The following is a 25,955-nucleotide window of genomic DNA, read 5'->3' as shown; positions in this document are numbered from 1 at the left end:
CTCTCTCTCTCTCTCACACCTCTCTCTCTCTCTCTCTCTCTCTCTCTCTCACACCTCTCTCTCTCTCACACCTCTCTCTCTCTCTCTCTCACACCTCTCTCTCTCTCTCTCTCTCTCTCTCTCTCTCTCTCTCTCTCTCTCTCTCTCTCTCTCTCTCTCTCTCTCACACCTCTCTCTCTCTCTCTCACACCTCTCTCTCTCTCTCACACCTCTCTCTCTCTCTCTCTCTCTCTCTCTCTCTCTCTCTCTCTCTCTCACACCTCTCTCTCTCTCTCTCTCTCTCTCTCTCTCTCTCTCTCTCTCTCTCTCTCTCTCTCTCTCTCTCTCTCTCTCTCTCTCTCTCTCTCTCTCTCTCTCTCTCTCTCTCTCTCTCTCTCTCTCTCTCTCTCTCTCTCTCTCTCTCTCTCTCTCTCTCTCTCTCTCTCTCTCTCTCTCTCTCTCTCTCTCTCTCTCTCTCTCTCTCTCTCTCTCTCTCTCTCTCTCTCTCTCTCTCTCTCTCTCTCTCTCTCTCTCTCTCTCTCTCTCTCTCTCTCTCTCTCTCTCTCTCTCTCTCTCTCTCTCTCTCTCTCTCTCTCTCTCTCTCTCTCTCTCTCTCTCTCTCTCTCTCTCTCTCTCTCTCTCTCTCTCTCTCTCTCTCTCTCTCTCTCTCTCTCTCTCTCTCTCTCTCTCTCTCTCTCTCTCTCTCACACCTCTCTCTCTCTCTCTCTCTCTCTCTCTCTCTCTCTCTCTCTCTCTCTCTCTCTCTCTCTCTCTCTCTCTCTCTCTCTCTCTCTCTCTCTCTCTCTCTCTCTCTCTCTCTCTCTCTCTCTCTCTCTCTCTCTCTCTCTCTCTCTCTCTCTCTCTCTCTCTCTCTCTCTCTCTCTCTCTCTCTCTCTCTCTCTCTCTCTCTCTCTCTCTCTCTCTCTCTCTCTCTCTCTCTCTCTCTCTCTCTCTCTCTCTCTCTCTCTCTCTCTCTCTCTCTCTCTCTCTCTCTCTCTCTCTCTCTCTCTCTCTCTCTCTCTCTCTCTCTCTCTCTCTCTCTCTCTCTCTCTCTCTCTCTCTCTCTCTCTCTCTCTCTCTCTCTCTCTCTCTCTCTCTCTCTCTCTCTCTCTCTCTCTCTCTCTCTCTCTCTCTCTCTCTCTCTCTCTCTCTCTCTCTCTCTCTCTCTCTCTCTCTCTCTCTCTCTCTCTCTCTCTCTCTCTCTCTCTCTCTCTCTCTCTCTCTCTCTCTCTCTCTCTCTCTCTCTCTCTCTCTCTCTCTCTCTCTCTCTCTCTCTCTCTCTCTCTCTCTCTCTCTCTCTCTCTCTCTCTCTCTCTCTCTCTCTCTCTCTCTCTCTCTCTCTCTCTCTCTCTCTCTCTCTCTCTCTCTCTCTCTCTCTCTCTCTCTCTCTCTCTCTCTCTCTCTCTCTCTCTCTCTCTCTCTCTCTCTCTCTCTCTCTCTCTCTCTCTCTCTCTCTCTCTCTCTCTCTCTCTCTCTCTCTCTCTCTCTCTCTCTCTCTCTCTCTCTCTCTCTCTCTCTCTCTCTCTCTCTCTCTCTCTCTCTCTCTCTCTCTCTCTCTCTCTCTCTCTCTCTCTCTCTCTCTCTCTCTCTCTCTCTCTCTCTCTCTCTCTCTCTCTCTCTCTCTCTCTCTCTCTCTCTCTCTCTCTCTCTCTCTCTCTCTCTCTCTCTCTCTCTCTCTCTCTCTCTCTCTCTCTCTCTCTCTCTCTCTCTCTCTCTCTCTCTCTCTCTCTCTCTCTCTCTCTCTCTCTCTCTCTCTCTCTCTCTCTCTCTCTCTCTCTCTCTCTCTCTCTCTCTCTCTCTCTCTCTCTCTCTCTCTCTCTCTCTCTCTCTCTCTCTCTCTCTCTCTCTCTCTCTCTCTCTCTCTCTCTCTCTCTCTCTCTCTCTCTCTCTCTCTCTCTCTCTCTCTCTCTCTCTCTCTCTCTCTCTCTCTCTCTCTCTCTCTCTCTCTCTCTCTCTCTCTCTCTCTCTCTCTCTCTCTCTCTCTCTCTCTCTCTCTCTCTCTCTCTCTCTCTCTCTCTCTCTCTCTCTCTCTCTCTCTCTCACACCTCTCTCTCTCTCTCTCTCACACCTCTCTCTCTCTCTCTCTCTCTCTCTCTCTCTCTCTCTCTCTCTCTCTCTCTCTCTCTCTCTCTCTCTCTCTCTCTCTCTCTATCTCTCACACCTCTCTCTCTCTCTCTCTCACACCTCTCTCTCTCTCTCTCTCACACCTCTCTCTCTCTCTCTCTCTCACACCTCTCTCTCTCTCTCTCTCTCACACCTCTCTCTCTCTCTCTCTCTCACACCTCTCTCTCTCTCTCTCTCTCTCTCTCTCTCTCTCTCTCTCATTCCTCTCTCTCTCTCTCTCTCTCTCTCTCTCTCTCTCTCTCTCTCTCTCTCTCTCTCTCTCACACCTCTCTCTCTCTCTCTCTCACACCTCTCTCTCTCTCTCTCTCTCTCTCTCTCTCTCTCTCACACCTCTCTCTCTCTCACACCTCTCTCTCTCTCACACCTCTCTCTCTCTCTCTCTCTCTCTCTCTCTCTCTCTCTCTCTCACACCTCTCTCTCTCTCACACCTCTCTCTCTCTCACACCTCTCTCTCTCTCTCTCTCTCTCTCTCTCTCTCTCTCTCTCTCTCTCTCTCTCTCTCTCTCTCTCTCTCTCTCTCTCTCTCTCTCTCTCTCTCTCTCTCTCTCTCTCTCTCTCTCTCTCTCTCTCTCTCTCTCTCTCTCTCTCTCTCTCTCTCTCTCTCTCTCTCTCTCTCTCTCTCTCTCTCTCTCTCTCTCTCTCTCTCTCTCTCTCTCTCTCTCTCTCTCTCTCTCTCTCTCTCTCTCTCTCTCTCTCTCTCTCTCTCTCTCTCTCACACCTCTCTCTCTCTCTCTCTCTCTCACACCTCTCTCTCTCTCTCTCTCACACCTCTCTCTCTCTCTCACACCTCTCTCTCTCTCTCTCTCTCTCTCTCTCTCTCTCTCTCTCTCTCTCTCTCACACCTCTCTCTCTCTCTCTCTCACCTCTCTCTCTCTCACACCTCTCTCTCTCTCACACCTCTCTCTCTCACCCTCTCTCTCTCTCACACCTCTCTCTCTCTCTCACACCTCTCTCTCTCTCTCACACCTCTCTCTCTCTCTCTCTCTCTCTCTCTCTCTCTCTCTCTCTCTCTCTCTCTCTCTCTCTCTCTCTCTCTCTCTCTCTCTCTCTCTCTCTCTCTCTCTCTCTCTCTCTCTCTCTCTCTCTCTCTCTCTCTCTCTCTCTCTCTCTCTCTCTCTCTCTCTCTCTCTCTCTCTCTCTCTCTCTCTCTCTCTCTCTCTCTCTCTCTCTCTCTCTCTCACCTCTCTCTCACCTCTCTCTCTCTCTCTCTCTCTCTCTCTCTCTCTCTCTCTCTCTCTCTCTCTCTCTCTCTCTCTCTCTCTCTCTCTCTCTCTCTCTCTCTCTCTCTCTCTCTCTCTCTCTCTCTCTCTCTCTCTCTCTCTCTCTCTCTCTCTCTCTCTCTCTCTCTCTCTCTCTCTCTCTCTCTCTCTCTCTCTCTCTCTCTCTCTCTCTCTCTCTCTCTCTCTCTCTCTCTCTCTCTCTCTCTCTCTCTCTCTCTCTCTCTCTCTCTCTCTCTCTCTCTCTCTCTCTCTCTCTCTCTCTCTCTCTCTCTCTCTCTCTCTCTCTCTCTCTCTCTCTCTCTCTCTCTCTCTCTCTCTCTCTCTCTCTCTCTCTCTCTCACTCTCTCTCTCTCTCTCTCTCTCTCTCTCTCTCTCTCTCTCTCTCTCTCTCTCTCTCTCTCTCTCTCTCTCTCTCTCTCTCTCTCTCTCTCTCTCTCTCTCTCTCTCTCTCTCTCTCTCTCTCTCGTACCTCTCTCTCTCTCTCTCTCTCTCTCTCTCTCTCTCTCTCTCTCTCTCTCTCTCTCTCTCTCTCTCTCTCATTTTCTTCATTCATCAGCTCTTCAAAGTACTCCATCCACCTTCTCAACACACTCTCTTCGCTCGTCAGCACATTCCCATTTGCGTCCTTTATCACCCTAACCTGCAGCACATCCTTCCCAGCTCGGTCCCTCTGTCTTGCCAATCGGTATAAATCCTTTTCCCCTTCTTTTGTATCCAACTTCTCATACAGATCGTCATATGCCTTTTCCTTGGCCTTTGCCACCTCTCTTTTTGCCTTTCGCCGCCACTCCTTGTACTCCTGTCTAATTTCTTCATCTCTCTAGCTATCCCACTTCCTTTTCGCCAACCCCTTCTTCCTTATACTTTCCTGTACTTCCTCGTTCCACCACCAAGTCTCTTTATCTTCCTTCCTCTGTCCAAATGTCACACCAAGTACCTTCCTAGCTATCTCCCTCACCACTTCTGCTGTAGTTGCCCAATCATCCCATCTTTACCACCATCCAACGCCTGTCTCACCTCCTCCCTAAATTTCATGCAACAGTCTTCCTCCTTCAGCTTCCACCATCTGGTCCTTGGTTCAGCCCTCACTCTCTTCCTCAACCTCACCTCTAAAGTCAACCTACAGACCACCAATCGATGCTGTCGAGCTACACTCTCCCCTGCCATCACCTTACAGTCACTAATCTCTTTCAGGTTGCATCTCCTGCTTAAGATGTAATCCACCTGTGTGCACTTTCCTCCATTCTTGTATGTCACCCTGTGTTCAACCTTCTTCTTGAAATACATATTTACCACTGCCATTTCCATTCTTTTTGCAAACTCTACCACCATTTGCCCTTCCACATTTCTCTTGTTGAGACCATACCTACCCGTCACCTCCTCATCCTCTTTTTTCCCTTCCCCAACATGCCCATTTAAATCTGCTCCAATCACCACTCTTTCATCCTTGGATACACTCTCCACCACTTTATCTAACTCACTCCAGAAGTCTTCTTTATACTCCATCTCACACCCCATATGTGGGGCATATGCACTGATGACATCACTCGGTCAGACACTCTCCTCACCTCCAATACCCTCTTGACATAATCTTCCTTTAGGATTACCCTGACACCATTTCTCCTCCCATCCACACCATGGTAGAACAGTTTGAAACCACCTCCAATGCTCCTAGCCTTACTCCCCATCCACTTGGTCTCTTGTACACACAGTATGTCCACCTTTCTTCTCTCCATCATGTCAGCCAACTCTCGCCCTTTGCCAGTCATCGTCCCAACATTCAGAGTTCCAACTCTCACCTCCACACTTCTACCCTTCCCCCTCTGCCACTGCCTCCGGACTCGCCTTCCCAGTCTCCTTCCCCTCCTTCGCCCAGCAGTAGCACAATTTCCACTGGTACCCTGCTGACCACCGGTACCGGTGGCGGTCGTTGGTAACCTGGGCCTCGACCGATCCCGTATGAAAATTCGTTTTGTTGTCCGCATAATGATTTGGCATTGGTTTTTACGCCGGATGCCCTTCCTGACGCAACCCTGGTCGCCTCTTACGACACACAGGGATATGGTACACCTATTCTAACCGGGGCATACACTGGGCCCAGTACAACTGGTACTCATTTCGCCGACCTCAGAAGGATGGCAGGCTGAGTCAACCCCCTGGTGTTTTCGACTTGGTATATATACATATATACATATATACATATATACATATATATATATATATATATACATATATTAATTCAGTATCCCAACGGGGCTTGAACTCAGGACGTTTTGGGTCCCAAGCCACTGCCATAATCACTGCGCCAACACCAGGCTACAATTTGAGATGCTAGTACGTGCCCGTAAAAAAAAAAACTTTCAAACCGCGAGCAACAAACAACAACCACACAGGCCGTTCCTTCGCTCTCGCGTGCCCGTACGTGCGTAGTCCGGAAGTTCGCATATCGCAGTTACGATTATTCGCAATTTAGTTTTAATGGCCAATTATTCAATTAGCGCCAACGTATTTTGCCTTTTCACAATGTCATCGCAAGGAAAAACACTAAGGGAAGAGAAGAGAGAAAAAAAAAAAACGTACGTGCAAAAAAAAAAAAAAAAAAAAAAATAATTTACTTCCTACTTCGGAGCATACTAGTTCACACTGATGATACCGAAATTTATGCACCATCTAATATGAAAACGGTTTTGGGGCATTGTGTTTGTCTATAAATGCGCATAAGAAATCGAGAAATTATTAGAATACACGAAGTCATCACTATCCGGAAGTCCGTACATTGTAACCCGTAATGGGGGATGCGGCTGAGGTTCTCTTTCCCATCGGCCACGCCCACGCAGCAACGTGTCCTTTCATTGGTTGGTAAATAAATGGCCATAACTTGGTGTACCTCGCAAGTTTCAATTCGATCGGACCAGTGGTTGTCGAGAAACAGCGGTCTCACACACACACACACCACACACACACACACACACACACACACACACACACACACACACACACACACACACACACACACACACACACACACACACACACACACACACACACACACACACACACACACACACACACACACCTGGAATTATAGATAGAGGTAGATAAGAGAACACATAAGATGGCATTTTTGCTGTTCGTTGTTCCATATAGGAACATGACGAGCAACTGTCCATTCATCACTTGTGTTCGATTCCCTAACCCTGCGTTAGGGAATCCCAACGTGAACGTTGGGGTGAAAGCATATAGTAATATAATTGCATACTAGTCATGCAGTTTTTGACGGATCGGGCTGGAAATTTTTGACAACGAGGTTGATTAAAGTGTGCATAAAAGCGCGGAAGCCGATTTTTGTTTTTCAAAAAAAAAATTCGGATTTTTTCGAAAATGTCAAAGTCCTGTTGCTGGGCAAAGGTGGCGTCCATAGCAACGGTGCTCAAAAGCGTACAACTAGATATTGGTATGAACCTACCAGTCAAGTTTCATAAAAATCGGTTGACTCCTCTGGCCTCCAGAGCTGTCCATTACATACAAACAAACAGACAAGCCAGTAGGCGACATGCGTGGTCGCTGCATAATTGCATACTAGTCATACCGTTTTTAACGGATCGGGCTGAAAATTTTTGACAAAGAGGTTGGTTATAGTGTGCACAAAAGCCTGGAAGCCGATTTTTGATTTTCGAAAAAACATTTTTTTTAGGATTTTTCAAAAATTTCAAAGTCCCGTTGCGAGGCAACGGTGGTGTCCATAACAACGGTGCTCAAAAGCATACAACTAGATCCTAGTATGAACCTACCAGTCAAGTTTCATCAAAATTGGTTGACTCCTCTGGCCTCCAGAGCTGTCCATTACATGCAAACAAACATACAGACAGACGGAAAAAGTGAAAATAGGGATACTCCAGCGACCACCCAACATAACAGACGGAAAACCTGAGACTTAGGGTAGTCCAGTGACCACCCAACAGACAGTATAACAAAATGAACTGAGCAATATTCTTGAAAAATCTTCGATTTTGCAAGTCACAAACAAACAGACAGAAAGGCGTGAAAACATAACCTCCTTCACCTTCGGTGGCGGAGGTAATAAACCAGAGGTACGGATAACTATCAAAGCTTCCAAGGAGTAACACCGAGAATTGAAAGAAGGAATCCATGACACAGCTTCAAATTTAGCATTTTCTTAAACCTGCAAAACCACAAACCTACAAATATAATTCCCCTCCCCCACCCATCATCAACATCGGCATTATTGTCCTGATTGCAATTGACGCCATTTTGGTTGCTGAGGAAGAATTCCCGAGAAAAGGCCCTAAGTGTTCGAATCATAATTCCTGTAGCCGATAGTCTGTGTATTCCAGTTTCCTCCATCAAAAGCAATCACCTTCCCAATAGTCACCTCAGTCAAGACATCACAATGGTACCCTACAACTATCACCAGTGGCATCTTCGACCCAACACCTAGAAAAAGATGTGCTCTGAATTCCACCTGCAGAACAGCATAGCCAGGGCAGTGAGGGCACACGTTGAAGTCAAATTGAATGACACCTCTCTCCCATTCTGTGAGATGCCGACCTACCTCATTGTGTAGCTCGATCTGGTGCTGACATGTAAGCAACATGCTGAATAGGTGATGAGTAAAACTTCTGCAAGAGTAAACCTCATTTGTAGATTTTGTGACTTCAAGTGCAGAACAGGCTTCGCAACCCTCCGTACCTTTCAACCTTGCTCTCATGCATGGCCCAGTAGAGTACTGTGTCTCAAAGGTGAATATGCATCTCAAATTATTATCTCCGAGGATCATTAGCAGCTGCTTCAGGCCCACTTGCCACATACCACCTTCCAGCTCTCACCGGTGTGCATCTCCATCAAACTACCCTCAAAGCCACCAAATAACTTCCTCACTCACTATATCAAGAGCTAAAGCTGGAAAATTTCGCCCTCTCCACCAATAGCTGAAGAGCCAAACATCCTTCTCCAGAGCAGCCCAGCAGTTCATAAATTGAGATGACCAGTCAAGAAGATCCCAATGGCAGCTAAATGAGTGGAAAAACCTCGCAGGCCAATGGACATCTGCAGAACCACCCATCTATACTAAGCCTCCAGGAAGTGAGTTACAAAGGAAGGAGTTTTTTTTTTGTATACATCGTCGAGGCTCATGGAAGAGATGCTGTTAGTATGTCAGTAGAGCTAGCATAAGTATGCTGAATGGATCAGGACACAACAGGACAAAATGAACAGTTGAGAGAGGGGAAACATCAACAGCAGAGTAGAAGGCAGAGATTGAGGTGGACTTGGACAAGCAATGGCTATTGAGAGGAATGGGTGGCAGGAGAGGATGCAGAGGGTGGACAAGATAGATACATAAAGAAACTCTCAGGAGGGAAAACTGGAAATTTTTAAGGAATAGGCATTGGGGTGGGGTTAATGAGGGGAGGAAAGATCATGGTTTTTGGATTGAGGATGACCTAAGATGGTGATGAACAGTTGTCTTGAAAACCTAGAATGAAGAATGAGATTGAAGAGAATGTGGAAGTTGGTTAAACATGTGGGGGAAAAAAGAGGAATGAAAGAGTGGGGGTGAGCAGTGATCCTGGATTTAGGTAGTTTCACCTGAAGGGGGTTGAAGGTGGACTGTGTGGACCCTGCAGAAACTTGGAGTGGGGGTGGGGGTGGGGGGGAAAGCACAGAAAGAGCAGAGGGTGCAAGACCAGAAAGGAGGTGGTAGAAGACAGGGAGACCACTGACCTATCTACAATAGCAAAGTGATAGACCCATAGAATCGCCTTCATTCCAATAATCTTGAAGACCTTGGTTTCCATGGTGTCAAGCTGAGCAAGGTGTGAGGAAGGGGAGCGAGCAAAGAGGGGAGAGCAGGACTCCATCAAGCTGTGGATGAAAGCCTTTTATGTGGATAGGAGTTCAGGTGTGCCAAAGAAGAACTTTGTATGATGGAGGATGTCCAGTCGGCAGCTGGCTTTGGAGTCCAACTTTGAAATGTGGTTTGACCAAAAAAGATCACAGTTGGACGTGAAACCCAGGAGTTTGAATGACTGAACTTCCTCAAGAGGATTGTGAAGAAAGTAGATGGGAAGGTTTGCCAGATAGTCCTTTCGGAGAGAGATGGAGAGATTGTGAGATTTGTCAGGATTGAAAGAAATATTCCAAGTGTTTTAACAGCTTGTCTTTTTATTTTAAATGTCTGAAGAGAGGGAAGAGGCTGCAGCCTGCCTGTCTGGAGGATGGGAGATGTCACAGCAGAGGGTGGAGTTTTCAGCAAATAAATAAAGAGGGTTTTCCAGAGAGTCAGAGAGATCATTTATGAAGATCAGGAATAGGACTGGGGCCAGAACACTGCCTTGGAGCACTCCAGCCTTGACAGGGAGAAGAGATGAGAGGATTCCTTTGAGTGCCACACATTGGCTACGAGAGTAGAGGAAGTCAGTAAGGCATGTGTAGAGTTGGCCTTGGATGCCATAGGTGGAGAGTTTGGAGAGTAAGGCAGGATGCCAGACTTTATCGAAATAATCAGATATGTCCAGCGAGATGGCCCTGATCTCACGCCTGACATCGAGGGCCTCCACCCATTGTTGGATGAGTCAAAACAGCATCTCCAAGGTGGAGTGGCCTGGTCTGAATCTGAATTTTTGATCTGAAATGAGGTTGTTGGAGAAAAGGAAGGATTTCATATGACCTGCGATGATGGGTGACCTTGTTGTAGAGTTGAAGTAAGCTGACAGGTGTGTATTTAAGGGGATCAGTTTTGCGCCTTTTTATGCATTGCAGTGATGTTGGTGGATTTTCATGCAGAAGGAAGATGACCTTGGACAAATGATAGGGTGAAAAGGGCAGAGAGAGGATGTGAAATAGCAGCACAGCAGGATTTTAGGACACGTGAGCTGATGCCGTCCACTTGCGTGTCCTAAAAATGATGCCGACTTCAGCAGATCCATGCTGGTGTTGGATTTTTTTTTTAAATCAACATTGTCTCCTGGTGCAAAGCTGAAACACCTCTTTGTGAATATAGAAAAATGTAGTCTGCAGACCACCCAGTGCAAGAATGCCCAATTAAATGCCAAGAAAGGTGGGAAGGGGTGGGGAGCAAGAATTACTATGTCTACCCCAAAGGACCTGAAACTGGATGGATACTGCTCAATTTACCTCATAACAGCTCTCTCACTTCTACCAGGCATACGCAAAAAGAAGAGAAACTTCCCAATTGAAAAAAAAAAAAAACCAAATTTCATTGGCTCCTGCCAGCCAGTTTAGTTTACAGATATACCTCTCGTTCGCAAACTTGAAAGGCCCTGGTCCATCAATGGTGAATTTGAAGTTTAGTGTCAATCAATTCAGCATTTCTGGAGGATAGGCACCTGATTTGATAACTTGTATCAACTCTGTGAGGTTTCAAGTTTATTGGTATTGTGGTCATTGAGAAACAAATTTTAAAAAGTTGGTGGAAAGAAAAGAACAATTAGAATTGTAGCTACTAGTGCGGGCAAGTAGGTGCGTGCCCGTAGGTGCATGCCAGTATGTGCAGCTTCGTCCCTTCGCTCTCGTAAACGACGACTGGATTGGGGCATTTTTTCAATTAGATCAGACCAACCGTATCATAAATGGCCATAACTTGGGAAACACCTGGGAAACATACTCAGGTCCCCAGCGTCAATTGTGACGTCATATCAAACGAAGAAGAAGAAGAATTGTGACGCCCCCTCGCTCTCGTCCCCCCCCTCTCCCCCCTAGTCTCGCCCCCGCCTCTCTCCCCCCTCCTCTCTCGCCCCTCTCTCTCGCCCCCACTCTCACCCCCTCTCTTGAATTGTGACGCCCCCTCTCTCTCACCCACCCTCTTTCCCTCCTCTCTCCTCCCTCCTCTCTCCCCCTCCTATCTTGCCCTTCTCTCTGTAAATGTATTCACAAATGTCCACCAAGCACAACAATTAATTGAAACCCTTGGGAAACAGCTGTTTCCCTTGGGAAAATTCAAACCATGGGATTAATGAATAATTTGAACAATTAATTCAAACCTTCAGAAAAAAACAGCTTTCAAACCTTGGGAAACACTTGGGAAACAGCTGAAATGGATGAAGAACGATATCAAACCTTGAAAAGGCACATACTCAGGTCCCCAACGTCGATTGTGACGTCATACCAAACGAAGAAGAAGAATTGTGACGTCAATCGTGCAAAAAAATAATAATAAGAAGAAATAATCATTAATTGTGACGTCATTCGTGACGTCATAGCACCGTGTCCTGTCATTGGTTGATGGACGTTATAGGTCGTTATTGGTTGACAGACGTTGGTCATTGTATCACGTTATTCTTTTTATTACTGTCAATTATTGTACTATTATTATTATTATTATTATTAATATGCTGTTATCATTATTCTGAGATATCTTTTGGAAAAATGGCATGATAAGGTGGAACGACACTTCAGCTGCGATATATACACCTTTCCAACACTGAAAAAAGCAATAAAATGGCCGTAACTTGGGAACCGCTCGTCCGATTAATATCAAACCTTGAAAAGGCACATCCGCGGGTCCCCGGCAATATTCCTGGCAAGTTTCAATCAGATCGGACTGGCGGTTGTCGAGAAACGGCGGTCGCAGACAGACACAGCCATACAGACAGACACACACACAGAGATTGCTGAAATTATAGATAGATTCTCAAGCAAATACAAATGCCCCCCTTAATGTGCATTCCTCATCAGGAAATATAACAAAAAAAGTTGCAGGGTGAAAAATCTGGGGTTGTTTTTTTCGACAAGAGCAAGGCTCATGGAAGAGCAAGGTTGAACTTACAGTGGAGTAGTGGGACAATCATTAGGCATAATCAGCAAGAGAATGAATGGACAGGAAAAAGAGAGAGAGAGAGAGAGAGAGAGAGAGAGAGAGAGAGAGAGAGAGAGAGAGAGAGACAGAGAGAGAGGCAGAGAGAGAGAGAGGGAAACAGAAAGAGAAAGAGAAAGAGAAAGAGAAAGAGAAAGAGAAAGAGAAAGAGAAAGAGAAAGAGAAAGAGAGAGAGAGAGAGAGAGAGAGAGAGAGAGAGAGAGAGAGAGAGAGAGAGAGAGAGAGAGAGAGAGAGAGAGAGAGAGAGAGAGAGAGAGAGAGAGAGAGAGAGAGAGAGAGAAAAAAAAAACAAAAAAAAAACTGATATTCTGAAGGATTCATGGGGGTAATAAAGATCATAGGTCAGGAGGGGGGATGATGTGAGGTTCCAGTGCACTGCCTGCTTGAAGGCCTCGAGGAAAGAGTGGTAAATAACTGCCTCAACAAGTTGGTTCAATAGACGGGAGAAACTAAAATCAAATGGTTTGAGGTGTGCAGTTAGCCTGTATTTTGGAAATTTAACCAGGAAGGAGTTATTACAAAACCACATTCATTCTGGAATTGCTGGGAGAGGGTTGGATGCCTGAGAAAACAGAGGGAGAAATATCAGAGAAGAGGTGGTAGAAAGCAGAGACCACTGACCTGCCTGCGATGTGAAAAGAAACAACTGTGTGCTTTGGCATCATCATGGAGGATTCTAACAATGTTGAAAGCTTTTGTTTCTCCAGAATTCAGGAAGGATAGATGTGATACGAGAGCACCACCCCATAGGGGAGAGCAGTACTCCGTTGAGCTACCAACAAAGGCCTTGTGGACTGTGAGTAGCCTAATTTTTGAACAAAGGACTTGGCACGATGGAGGATGCCTAGTCTGTGGCTGGATTTGGAGGCCAGCTTTTCTTCGTGGTTGGCCCAGGAGAGATCATGACTGATGGCGAGGCCTCAACATTAATAGAGACTAAACCTCTTCCAGTGGGTGACCATGGAAATAGATATGTGGGTTAGTTTGACAATCGTTCCAGAGCGGAAGGGTGATGCATTGACATTTTTAAAGATTGAAGGACATATTTCATTTATCAGATCAGCATCTAATCAATTCCACATCAGTCGAGAGTGACACAGCTGTGGTCTGCCAAGCTGTGTGATGGGCTATGTTACAACACAATGTGAAGTCAACTGCAAAAAGGAGGAGGGGGGGTTCCAGAGCATATGAAAGGTTGTCCATGGATACGATGAACAAGACTGTGTCCAAAACACTGCCTTGGGGAATTCCAACCACCAGTTGGGAAGGGGAAGAGAGGGTTGCATTGATATCCATCCATTGATTACATGAATGGCAGAAGTCAGAAATCCATGAAAAAGGCAATTTTGTATGTCACAGGTAGAGAGCTTGGCAAGTGAAGCAGGATGCTTGAAGACTGTGCCAAGTGGCCAAGATATGACCCTGACCTCTTGATTGAGATTAAACCATTGCTGAGAGAGGAGCAGAAGCATATCAATAGTTGTAATGACCAAGACAGTATTCAAACTGATGGTCAGAGATCAGGCTGCTTAAACACAGGAAAGAACTTGATGTCAGCAGCAATCATGGATTCCATATCTTTGCTTGTAATTGGAAGTAAGCTCACTGGTCTGTAATTGATAAGATCTGTTTTTGCACCTTTCTTGAAAACAGGAATGATGTTTGCTCACTTCCAAATGAGAAAGGCAGACTGATGAGTGCACACAAATGCTAATGAGCTCTAAATTCTCATTCCAATGACATTCTGACCTTCAAGAAGTGTAAAGTCAAAACTGCTCTCTTGAAAACCTCATAGATCAGAACTGAGAAATATCGATGGAAAGGAGTATGAAAAAATGTGGATCAGCGCAAACAGTATTACTGAGTGTCCACGTAAAACAGGTTGTTTGATGGTCATCAGTTATTGACATTCTTTTCCTTCTCTTCCCTTTATAAAGGCCCGGTCACACCTTGACATTTTAGCCAGCGATGGCAACGTATCAAAATGTATGTAAAACGCTGGCGTATGCTGAACTATTGATGTTTTTTTTTTTTATTTTTGGTCGTATTCATAACGTGTTGGACGTATGCATAACGTATTAGTAACGTACACAGAACGTTTCAATCACATATAGATAACTTATACCAACGAATGCTGAGTGTGTTGTCGGCGGTCACAACCTATGCCCAACGATAGTCTAACTTATGCATAGCGCGTGGCAGCGTATCGCCGACGATCACGTGGCGTAGGCTATTCATAGGCTGCGACTCGACGATTCAAATCATAACCGCACTAGACATCGAAGTGTGAAGCCGCTGTCACACCTTGACGTTTTAGCCAGCATATGCCGACGTTTGAAAAATTTGCCGAACCAACCTGGCACACGTCGAATATGTTATGGGTAAGTTTTGTATACGTTAAGAGCACGCTGAAGCACGCTGGTATACGTCGAAGTACGCTGGCATACGTCGTCATACGCCGAGTACGTCGAGAAATTTTCAGCATGTTGAAAATTTCTCGACGTACTCGGCATATAACACACACTCTGCATACGCTGGCCATAAGTTGTAGGCACGTTACGCGATCATTGACACACGTCGACACACGTTACTTGTATGTTACTAATAAGTCGAAACACGTTGAGGTAATGGTTAGCGTCAGTGTTCCAGACTCCCTGGTTTTTTTTTGTTTTTTTTCTTTGGCATGACGGTGATGTTGACACTTCGATTTCTAGTGCGGTTATGATTTAAATCGTTGAGCGGCAGCCTTTTAATTATATTATATTATAACCGCACTAGAAGTCGAAGTGTCAACATCACCGTCATGCCGAAGAAAAAAACCAAAAAAAAAAACCAGGGAGTCTGGAACACTGACGCTAACCATTACCTTGACATGTTTCGACTTATGAGTAACTTACAAGTAACGTGTGTCAACGATCGCGTAACGTGCCTACAACTTATGGCCAGCATTATGCAGAATGTGTGAGTCATACGCCGGCATACGTTGTAAAATTTCAAGCATGCAAAAATTTGAGGACAACCACAAAGTACAACGATTAAAGCCAGCGTACTACGACGTATGGCAGCATTTTTCAGCGTTCTCTTAACGTATGCAAAACTTACCCATAACGTATTCGACGTGTGCCAGCGTTTTAGAAATTTTTTTCATAAGTCGGCATACGCTGGCTAAATCGTCAAGGTGTGACAGCGCCTTTAGGCACAATACTCCTCCACTTCCCCTGTCCTCAACCAACCCTCTTCACTCTCCAACCACCCCCCACTTGATTGATATCCCTTCTCACACAATCTTCCCATCTCAATTACGGAATACCACTTTTCATCCAACCTTGCTCCCTCAATCCATCCGCTCTTTGCCATTCTCTTTTCCCCCATCCACACCATGTGACCAGCCAATTTCAGCAGGCTTCTTAGTAGTGTCTCTGTCAAGTTTATTTGCACACCAAACTTCTCCATCAGCGCATCCATCCCCCTTCTATCCAACCTCTTCACTCCCGCATTCCTCCTGACCAAGTTGTTCTCACAGACGTGTAGCCTCTGTTGATGTCTCTGTCAGTGGTGGAGGTCACGGGGCAGCTCACCGGATGGCGGGATTGGGGCAAAGCCTTCGGGACCCCCACTCTTTGATGATAGGAGGAAAAACACAGGGTAACCTTCCCAGGTCAGATTGCGGTCGTGTGTGTCTGGGTTGTGCTGAGGTGTCGTCCACCAGACGGCGGTCTCCTTGAGTTAACCTGAGGTGCTCCCTTCAGGTGGGTGCCTGGAATGTCCTATCCCTAAGAGAGGATGACCACCTGTCTCTGTTATCATCTGAGCTCAAGCGTTTGAACGTAGGTATTGCAGCACTCTCTGAGGTTCTGAGACTGGATAGTGGCGAGATCATGGGTGGTTACACCTACTATTGGTCTGATCACACTGATGGTTACCATGCCCAAGAAGTTGCTGTCACTGTGTCCAATAAGCTTGACTCCATTGATAATTGAGGTAACACCGATGAATGAGCGGATTATGAGACTAAGTATCCGTCACTCCTTGGGTGTCATTTCCCTGGTCTCTGTATATGCTCCGACTGAGGTGAGTGATCTCACCATGAAGGACACATTCTCCACCATGCTCGAGTCTGTGGTTGATCCGTGATGCAGGTGAGATACTCTTCTAGTCTTGGGGGATTTCAATGCATCGACTGGAACTGATAGGGATGGTTATGATCCATGTGTTGGTCCCCATGGGTCTGGAACTGTAAACCTGAATAGCACCAAGTTCCTTGACTTTGCAAGAAGTCATGGACTTAGAGTGGCTGGTTCTTAGTTTCAGTGCCCACAGGCTCATCGATGGACTTGGTATTCCAATGCTGGTGGTGTGGCAAAGGAGATTGACCATCTGCTCATGGATGGTCGCTGGAGGATGATCCAGAGTGCTCAGTTCCTCAATAGCAACCACAGGCTTGTGGTAGCAACTCTGAAGTTGCAGCTTAAATCCGGGAGAGAGGTACCATCCCAGCCAAGCCTGGATGTTGGCAAGCTCAACGACGAGGGGGTAGCTGAGGAGTTTGCGAACAAGCTGAGTTGAGATTTAGGGGGGTCTGCATGCTTTGGCAGATCCTGAAGAGTTGTGGAGTGTCTTCCAGACCACCATGCTTGATGTTGCCGGTGGATTATTGGAACTCACCGAAGGGTAAAGAAGAATTTTGTCTCTCAAGGGACACTGCATACCACTGACTAGAGTTACAGGGCCAGGCTTAATGGCAGAGCTGAGCTGTTCAGGAAGATGAGGTGTAAATCTGTCTGTGCACTGATAGTTGACAGGGAGGCCTATGTGCAAGGAATCTGTGAGGGTGTTGAGCATCACTTGCGGTCAAGTGATTCTTGTCCTGCTTACAGGAGAATTTGCATATTGCGTTCATCCAAGCCCATCACTTGGTGTACTGCAGTTAAAGCAGAGGGTGGAGGGCTCTTGACAGAGGAGTCAGTGCCGGGCAAGGTCTTTGCTCAGATAATTATTGATAGGGTTTGCCACTATCTGCTTGAGCACCAGCGTCCAGAGCAATCAGGCTTTACACCAAAGAGGTCAACGATTGACCGTATCCTTGCTCTTCAGGTCCTCACCGAACGCAGACGAGAGTTTCGGCAGGGGCTGCTTGCAGCCGATGTTGATCTCTGTGAAGCGTTTGATCCATTGAATCGGGATGCCCTCTTGAAGATTTTTGGTCTTCGTGGGGTGCCACCAAAACTGATCGATCTGATGTCTGAACTCTACTCTGGTACTGAGTGCTGTGAGATGTGGTGGTATCATCTCTGACTTACTTCCAGTTGTTACTGGAGTTTGTCAGGGGTGTGTTCTGGCCCCCACACTTTTCAGCACTTGTATGGACTGGAATTTGGGGAGGATGTCAGAGAGATCAAGCTGCGCTGCATCGTTTGGGAATGTCAAGATCTCGGACCTTGATTTCGCAGATGATGCAGTCATCTTTGCAGAGACTTTGGATATCCTTTTGGGGGCGCTCAAGGTGCTGAATGAGGAGTCAGAGCCACTGTGATTACGGGTTTCTTGGGTCAAAACTAAGATCCAGGCTTTCAATGATATCTTGGATGCTGCTGTCCTTCTGTGCCTGTTTGTGGTGAGGATGTTAAAGGTGTGGAGAGATTCACTTACCTTGGCAGTGATATTCATATCTCTGCTGGCTCTGAGTCAGAGGTCAACAGACGTCTGGATCGGGCCTGGGGAGTCATGGAATCACTGGATCATGGGGTGTGGCACTGCCGGTACCTGTGTGGGAGGACGAAAATCCGAATCTTCAGGTCCTTGGTGCTTCCAGTCTTGCTCTATGGATGTGAGACTTGGACTCTGACCAGGGAACTGAGACGGAGACTTAATTCCTTTGATACCAGGTCTCTTCAGAGAATCCTTGGCTATCGCTGGTCAGACTATGTGTCCAATGAGCGGTTGCTGAGAGAGACTCAAATGAGGTTTGTTACCTGCATAGTCCATGATCGTCAACTGCGGCTGTATGGACATGTGGCTCATTTTCCTGACGCTGATGCTGCTCACCAGATTCTCTCAGCGAGGGAATCTCGTGAGTGGAGGAGGCTAACGGACCGACCACGTGCCTCGTGGTTGCACCAGGTTGATCAACATCTCAAGGTGATGGGGATGGGCCTGGCATCTGCCTGGGGAATGGCCAGACGGAGGCCCATGGAGTACCGGCGGAAAGGGGACGCAGCGACGAACTGCTCTGGCACATGTTCCCATACGTGACCTGAGATTTCACAATAGGTGCAGCTGGTAACCTTGGCATCCTCGTTCCATTCCACCAGCAAAGATTTCCAATCCATGATTGTTGTACCTTCGAAGTACTGCTTGGGAATGAGAGTGATATTAGGAAAGCTCAGCTGGGAAACGAATTTATGCACGTTTTGGGTCTACTGCCTGATGGAAGCTCACCAAAGTTCGTTCCATGCCAACCAACCACCAACAGGCACCTATCCCTCTCCAGATTGCTTCTTCAGTCCCCAACCTCCCCCTCTCTCTTGACTCCCTCTCGCTTTGCTTTCGGCAATTTCCATTCAGTATTTATCACAGTATTTCATTCTGCTTTCCCATTCGATGATCCATAGATCAGTGGTTTCAGTTTTACTTTTCAACATCAGTTTCACATAGGGAAATCAGTTTTGATTCATCACTGCAACTTGTGATGCAACGCGAAAGGTGCACAAAAAAGGTCAACAAAAACTACTTTCGGGGGGAATTTATTTTCGATTTTCTGAGGGGTGTAGATGGATCTAGAGTGGCTTAAGGGTCTTAAAAGGTCAAAAAGGGGTCTAAAGTGTTTTAATGGTCTTAAGGGTCATAAAGAAGTCGAAAGTGTTTAAAAGGTCTTAAATGGGTCAAAATGCCAAAAGGGGTCTAAGAATGAAAGAGCAAAAGTGGTCTGAAGTGTCCAAATGGTCTGAAATTGTCCAAAGGGTCTGAAAAGGTCTATATGTGTGAAAAGTGTCGAAAGGGTCGAAGGCGGTCTATACATCTCAAAAGGATCTAAATGGGTATTAAAGTGTCTAAGGGGTGTAAATGGTCTAATGGGGTCGACAGGGTGTAAAGGAGTGAAGCTCTCATGAAGAAATTACCTCATGTCAGTAAATATATTAACTCTGGAGTGCAACACGGCAATAATGGGCCAATTGACCTCCTCATGACTGTTTCAAATGCCTATTTAGGTGCATCTTCGTAAAAAAATCTGATCGGACAAAGTTTCTTCACGAATTAATTTTGGGAGCTCAAAGCCAGTAACGTTACAATGAAAAAAACATTTCGCTTTTATATTTGAGATGATGGACAAGAGGTGGCATCACTTTTTTTTGTTCCATCGACCAGCTTACAGTGAGATCTCTCGGCAAAACCATAGCTAATGGAGAAATGCTCAATCAGAACCTCATTCAAGGTTACAGGAAAGCTCACCCAGAAACGTCCAAAACAAGCTCAAATGAGCTAAGATCCTCGTCCTCTTAATGATGACGTCATTGTGATGTATCATGTTTGCGATAAATTATCTGTGCTAATGCCCGGCTTGATTCCTGCAAACAAAATTCAAACAGCTTGCCCAGTTTCGGAGATAATGGTATAGGCGATTTCCATTAGCGGCGATATTATGACGTCAACTTTTTTATAGGAAGAATTTCCAAAATCGGAGATGGTTACTGCCTGCGCGTGGGCTTTCTGCATATACATGGCAAGTTTCACGAAGATCCGATGAAAACTCTGGGTTGTGAAACAAAAAATGTCAAAAAATAGGAATGACGTCATAAAAATTGACATGACGTTATAGTGGTGTATCATATGTGCGGTAATTCATCTCAGCTAATGCCCTGTTCGATTCCCACAAACAGAATTCAAAAAGCTTACCTAGTTTCGGAGATAATTTTTTAGGCGATTTCCATTAGCGGAGATATTTTGACGTCATAACTTTTTTTTTCTAGGAGGAATTTTCAAAATCGGAGATGGTTTCTGTCTGCGCAGGGTATCTTTACATATATATGCCAAGTTTCAGGAAGTTTCGATGAAAACTTTAGGCTGTGAAACAAAAAAGTCCACAAGAAGAAGATGAAGAACAACAACCTGAGTAAGACTTAGAGATCCTCCATGAGGATCTAAAAACTGTTCTTTCACCCTTGAGAGTTATGTCCTGAGATGAGCAGTAAAATTACCTTTAAATCGATGGATGGTTTGTGTTTGTACTATGTTCGGTTTTTGATTGATCAGCGCATTTGAGAGGTCACGTGACTCCTTCTTCGTCAATCTTTCCGATCATGGTAACGTCTTAATTGACAGTTATTTTTCACATTTGACACCATATTTGACGATCGGAGATGACAACCTCACCAAATATATCAGGTTGAAATCCATAAGAAAATGGGCTTTTTATGAAGCATTGTACCGTATATATGGATCTACCCTTGCGGAGATGGCGACAGGTGGCATAATTTATGAATTGTGAGAAAATGACTGTTTAAAAACCTTATTTAGGTGCACTGTGGTAAATAATGTTATCCTCTAAAGTTTTGTAGCGATTAACCTTCAGAGCTCAGAGGAGTAGGGTCACAAACAAACAAACATTTTGCTTTGATATATATATATATATATGTATATATAAATATATATATATATATATATATATATATATATATATATATATATGTAATATGTATGTATGTATGTATGATCCCGAAATAAAGCCAAAACGGGACACGATAGCACAAAAATTTTAGGGCCACCTTACTCACCATTCTCCTGCGGTGTGCAGTATCAAGTTTCGTTCAAATTGGGAAAAGAAAAAATAATTAAAAAATAAATTCCTGATTCAGTCAAGTACTCTTTGGGAGAATTTGATCAATGCAAACAACCTCAGCTGTATAGTTTCCTGGAGCTATCTTTTTTTTTCTTGATATGATTTCTTTAAAAATCTCGAACATTTAGTATAGACAAAGAACAATATATTTTTAAGCATAAAATAAACATCGCCGTTTGGATCTAATACTTCCGTGTTCATTAATAAATCAAATTGTGTTTCGAAGATAACGCACAATAATTTCTTCGACTTTGTTTACTCCGTTTTTGTTTTCACATTGATGCGCAATGTTATGTTTCGTTCAAATCGGGCAACGAAAAAAATTATGAAAAAATAAATTCCCGATTCAGTGAAGTACTCTTCGGGAGTATTTGATCAATGCAAACAACCTCAGCAGGATAGTTTGCTGGAGCTATCTTTTTTTCTATTTTTTTGAAATAATTTTTTATTAACCGCTGTCACAACGGGAACCCAACGGGTTCACGGGTCATCTAGTATATATATATATATATATATATATATATATATATATATATATATATATATATATATATATATATATATATATATATATATATATATATATATATATATATATATATTCATATATATATATATATATTCATATATATATATAAATATATATTTATATATATATATATATATAAATGACCGTTTTTACAGCCATTTTTCCCTGCTGTGCAAGGGTTGGGCTTTTTCTTGAGGCAATGTTTTATGGCCGGATGCCCTTCCTGACGCCAACCCTGGTCGCCTCTTACGACACACAGGGATATGGTACACCTATTCTTACCGGGGCATACACCGGGACCAGTACACTGGTACTCATTTTGCCGACCTCGGAAGGATGACAGGCTGAGTCAACCCTTGGTGTTAATTCAGCAGCCAACGGGGCTTGAACTCAGGACCCTGGGATCCCAAGCCACCACCCTAACCACTAAGCCAACACCAGGCTATATATATATATATATATATATATATATATATATATATATATATATATATATATATATATATATATATATATATATATATATATATATATATATATATATATATATATATATATATATATATATATATATATATATATATATATATATATATATATATATATATATATATACATATATACATATACATATATATATATATATATATATATATATATATATATATATATATATATATATATATATATATATATATATGTGTGTGTGTATATTACCTTCATGCTCTCATCAAGATTTTAGTTTTTCCCAATCCTTTTTGTTTTTCGGGAAGAATGTGTATGACATCCCCAACTTTCATCAGCCACAAGTACAGATGGATATGTACACACACACACACACACACACACACACACACACACACACACACACACACACACACACACACACACACACACACACACATATATATATATATATATGTATATTCTTCTTCTTTCGGCTGCTCCCGTTAGGGGTCGCCACAGCGGATCCTCCGTATGATCCGCATAATGATTTGGCACATGTTTTACGCCGGATGCCCTTCCTGACGCAACCCTGGTCGCCTCTTACGACACAGGGATATGGTACATCTATTTTTAACCGGGGTATACACCGGCCCAGTACACTGGTACTCATTTCGCCGACTTCGGAAGGATGACAGGCTGAGTCAATATATATATATATATATATATATATATATATATATATATATATATATATATATATATATATATATATATATATATATATATATATATATATATATATATATATATATATATATATATATATATATATAGCATTGTGTAGGTTGTTTATAGAATGTACATTGGACGACTTATCATTTTGTACCTGAATGTTGTTTGTCTCAGGCAAGGCCAGAGTGTTTACCCAATTTCCAGTGGAGGCTTTCGACCACCGTACCCACCATCCCTTACTGTCAGCTCCACAGTTACCAGGTAAATGTACAACCCATTTACCTCATCTATAGGGAAGAGGTCACGAGTTCCTGAGTTATGAAGGTGAATGTCTATTCTTGCAAGCGACTCCATGCATGGGATGTTTGACTCCAAAAATAAGCAACTTTGCATTGAAAGTGAAACAACAGTCAAACTTCACGAACTCAAAAACGTTATGGTAAATCCGATACTTATTTTTCACTTTACGTCATTCATAAATGAAGAAGAAACGGTGCACCATTAAGCAGGAAATTCAACTTTAATGAATTTCCCAGGAATTTTTGTTCGAGGCAGCCATGTTATGATTATGATTCATTGGCTGTGATTGGCCAAAACGCATATGTGACCTCACATGTTCAGTCCTGCCCCCACAAACACGCGTAATAAATCACGTATGCTTCACAACATTACTTTTTGATTGATGAAGCAGAAACCCCTGTTCAACATTTCCATTTAGATAAACGGCTCACAATACCGGAATCCCAGTTCGAAATCCCACGTTTACACTCTGTTTCATTTGTCCATTGTCTTCCAATACCTTCATAATCCTTATTGAAGTGCACTGATGTCTAGCAATGTCTTAAATGTGCAATCCAGTATGTACAAGCCCTTCCCTGAGTCTTATATTATATCACTGTGAAAAAAAATGAATCCCAAGTTGCCCCCCTATGTCTACAAATGACCAGGTGGACTCCAGAACCTGACACACAAAAAACGAAATTCTACTTTCATTATCAGGTCATTGTTAATGGTGTAGAACATGATATTAATTTAATAACATTTGGTCAGTCCATACATCCCTACTGAAGGACAGCATGCATATTGCTTCAAGACTAGCAAGCAGCTCATGCTGGCACCGCATCACCATGACAGTTTTATAATGTATTCATGTCATATAACCCTGGTAATCAAGCCACTAAGGTGCACCGCCACTTTAATTACTGTGACACACTGATTAACAATGCATAACAAGCAACTGAGACACGTGCATAATTTCTCTTTCTCATCTTTTCCAGGTTTCCCCCACACATTGTCCCCCATTCCCACCCACTCCATGCCACCAGCATCCCACACCCTGCTATTGTCAGCAACAAGGAGCCAATGGGGTGAGTAACCAGGTAATGATTCTGTTAGCTGGTGCTTAATCGTTATAAAGTATGAAAAGGTGGTCAAAATCTCATCAATCTGAACATGATACATGTACAATTTTCAATATGAAAAGCTCGGCAGTGCTTCATAGACAACATTTAAATGAGCAGGAACTTCGTACAGTCATTTGCATGCTGCGATCACCTGTCAGCCAAAGACAGGTGGGTTTGACTCGTGGGGATGCCGATACCTGTATGGACTTTATCCTAAGAAGCAAACTTATCTGCATTTGGCTGGCACCTGCTCCAGCATGCACAAATCAGTGTTGTCAGAAGGGTGTGGGCTCTCTCCCAGAAACATAGTGGTCCTTTAAGACAACTTGATGGAGGTTGGGAAAGGTAAAACACCGCACAGAGAGATCATGTCTGGTGGTCACACACCTTTGGATCATTTTATCATGCGCTGCAACAGAACCTTCAAAATTCAGCAAAGATGTAAGTGTCCATTCAGTCTATAAGAAACAAACTCCATGAAGCTGGTATGTTATTGTTGTAGACTACAAATGAATATCTTCCTGATCGATGCACACCATGGGTGAGGTTGATTTTTTTTTTAATGTGGTGTTCAAAATCTAGGCTCTTGGAGCAAAATAACAGCAGATGGAAGGGTAACCTACTAACATCTGGATGGTGGAGAAACAGCCATGAACAAACATGCAGGTGGATGAACAAACAAATAACTAGAACAAGACTCGGTAGAGCGCATGCCTCCGCCAGGCTGATTAGTTCATGTTTTGGATCCCACGAATAGACCGGATCTGGATTCGGACCTGAACCAAAATCTAAACAGCTTGTTCTTCTCACCTAACCAACTCATTCACCTAGTTTTGTTTCACTAACTTGAACTCGTCCACAACTTGGTGAAATATCAATACAAGTTATAAATTCGTTTTTGACCCCATCTCTCAATGGTGAAGAATCCTCACGATAACTAGCATGGATGGCGCGCTTCGCACGCCTCACCACACATCGCTGCGGAGGCATAGACATCTTTGACCATGCCTGCTTTCTCCAGGAGTGAGGGAAGGGGGAGAATGGTAGGTGTGGGTTAGTGGGGGTGATGGTGGATATGGGGTTGTCGGTGGATGGGGGAATGGTGGATGGTGCTGGAGGGGGATGGTGGGGGAGGTCGGCCAAATATATTTTGTGCTCTGACTGAATATATACTGTAAATGAGAAGTCAGAATCTAACATGTATAAATAAATAAAAAGGAACTGCACACAAATTTATGTTTGTTTTAAATTATCAATTTGAGCTGGACGGCAAAGACAACACTATATCAAAAACTGGATGGGAAAATCAAACTGCCAGCCTTACAGAACAGACGTGTCCCCAATTACAGAACAGATGCACCGCTTTCCTTGGACTTCCGGCCAGGTTTTTACATCATATATTACCTTTTGCCCATATCTTGATGTCGATCTCAAGTAATCAAGTCAAAGTAATAAAAAAAATTAGTGCTGATTAATACAGGTAAGTCGCAAATGCGTTTCTTAGGTTAGCTTTATATCCATAAACAACATGGTGGAATTTGCTTAAAAAAAATTGAAGAAGAAGAATACGTTTTGGTCACAAATGTACATACATAACCATATACGTTGCTCCATTAAAATAAAACTATAAGCACCTGCTCCCTACGGGAGCCATCAAGGGGGTCATGTTATTATATTTATGCCTATTTCACTCCAAGAGGTCCCAGGATTACATACCCCAAAAATGGTTGTGATCGGTTCAGCCGTTTTTGCGGTACCTGGGAACAGACAGACGAACAGACGGTGAATTATCGTAAGATAAAATTCATGGACCTGTGTTTGTTTGTTGCGC

The 25,955-nt window shown here is 44.1% G+C and overlaps 1 protein-coding gene across 6 annotated transcripts in view; it reads left to right on the top strand.

Moving 5' to 3' along the window:
* LOC147019265 (transcription factor 7-like 2) overlaps window positions 1-25,955 on the top strand; it is a 303,769-nt gene that overhangs the window by 261,950 nt on the left and 15,864 nt on the right. For all 6 annotated transcript variants that reach the window (XM_085899606.1, XM_085899608.1, XM_085899607.1 and 3 more), the window contains 2 exons: window positions 22,896-22,982; window positions 23,999-24,088. In XM_085899606.1, the coding sequence (XP_085755732.1) occupies window positions 22,896-22,982; window positions 23,999-24,088 (177 nt within the window). The remainder of the gene's footprint in view (window positions 1-22,895; window positions 22,983-23,998; window positions 24,089-25,955) is intronic.

The sequence above is a fragment of the Eptatretus burgeri genome, chromosome 10 (genome assembly GCF_056783735.1).
Source record: "Eptatretus burgeri isolate ZD-2024b chromosome 10, Ebu_testis_v1, whole genome shotgun sequence".
In the NCBI taxonomy this organism is placed as follows: Eukaryota; Metazoa; Chordata; class Myxini; order Myxiniformes; family Myxinidae; genus Eptatretus; species Eptatretus burgeri.
This window is presented reverse-complemented; position numbering and strand designations above follow the sequence as displayed.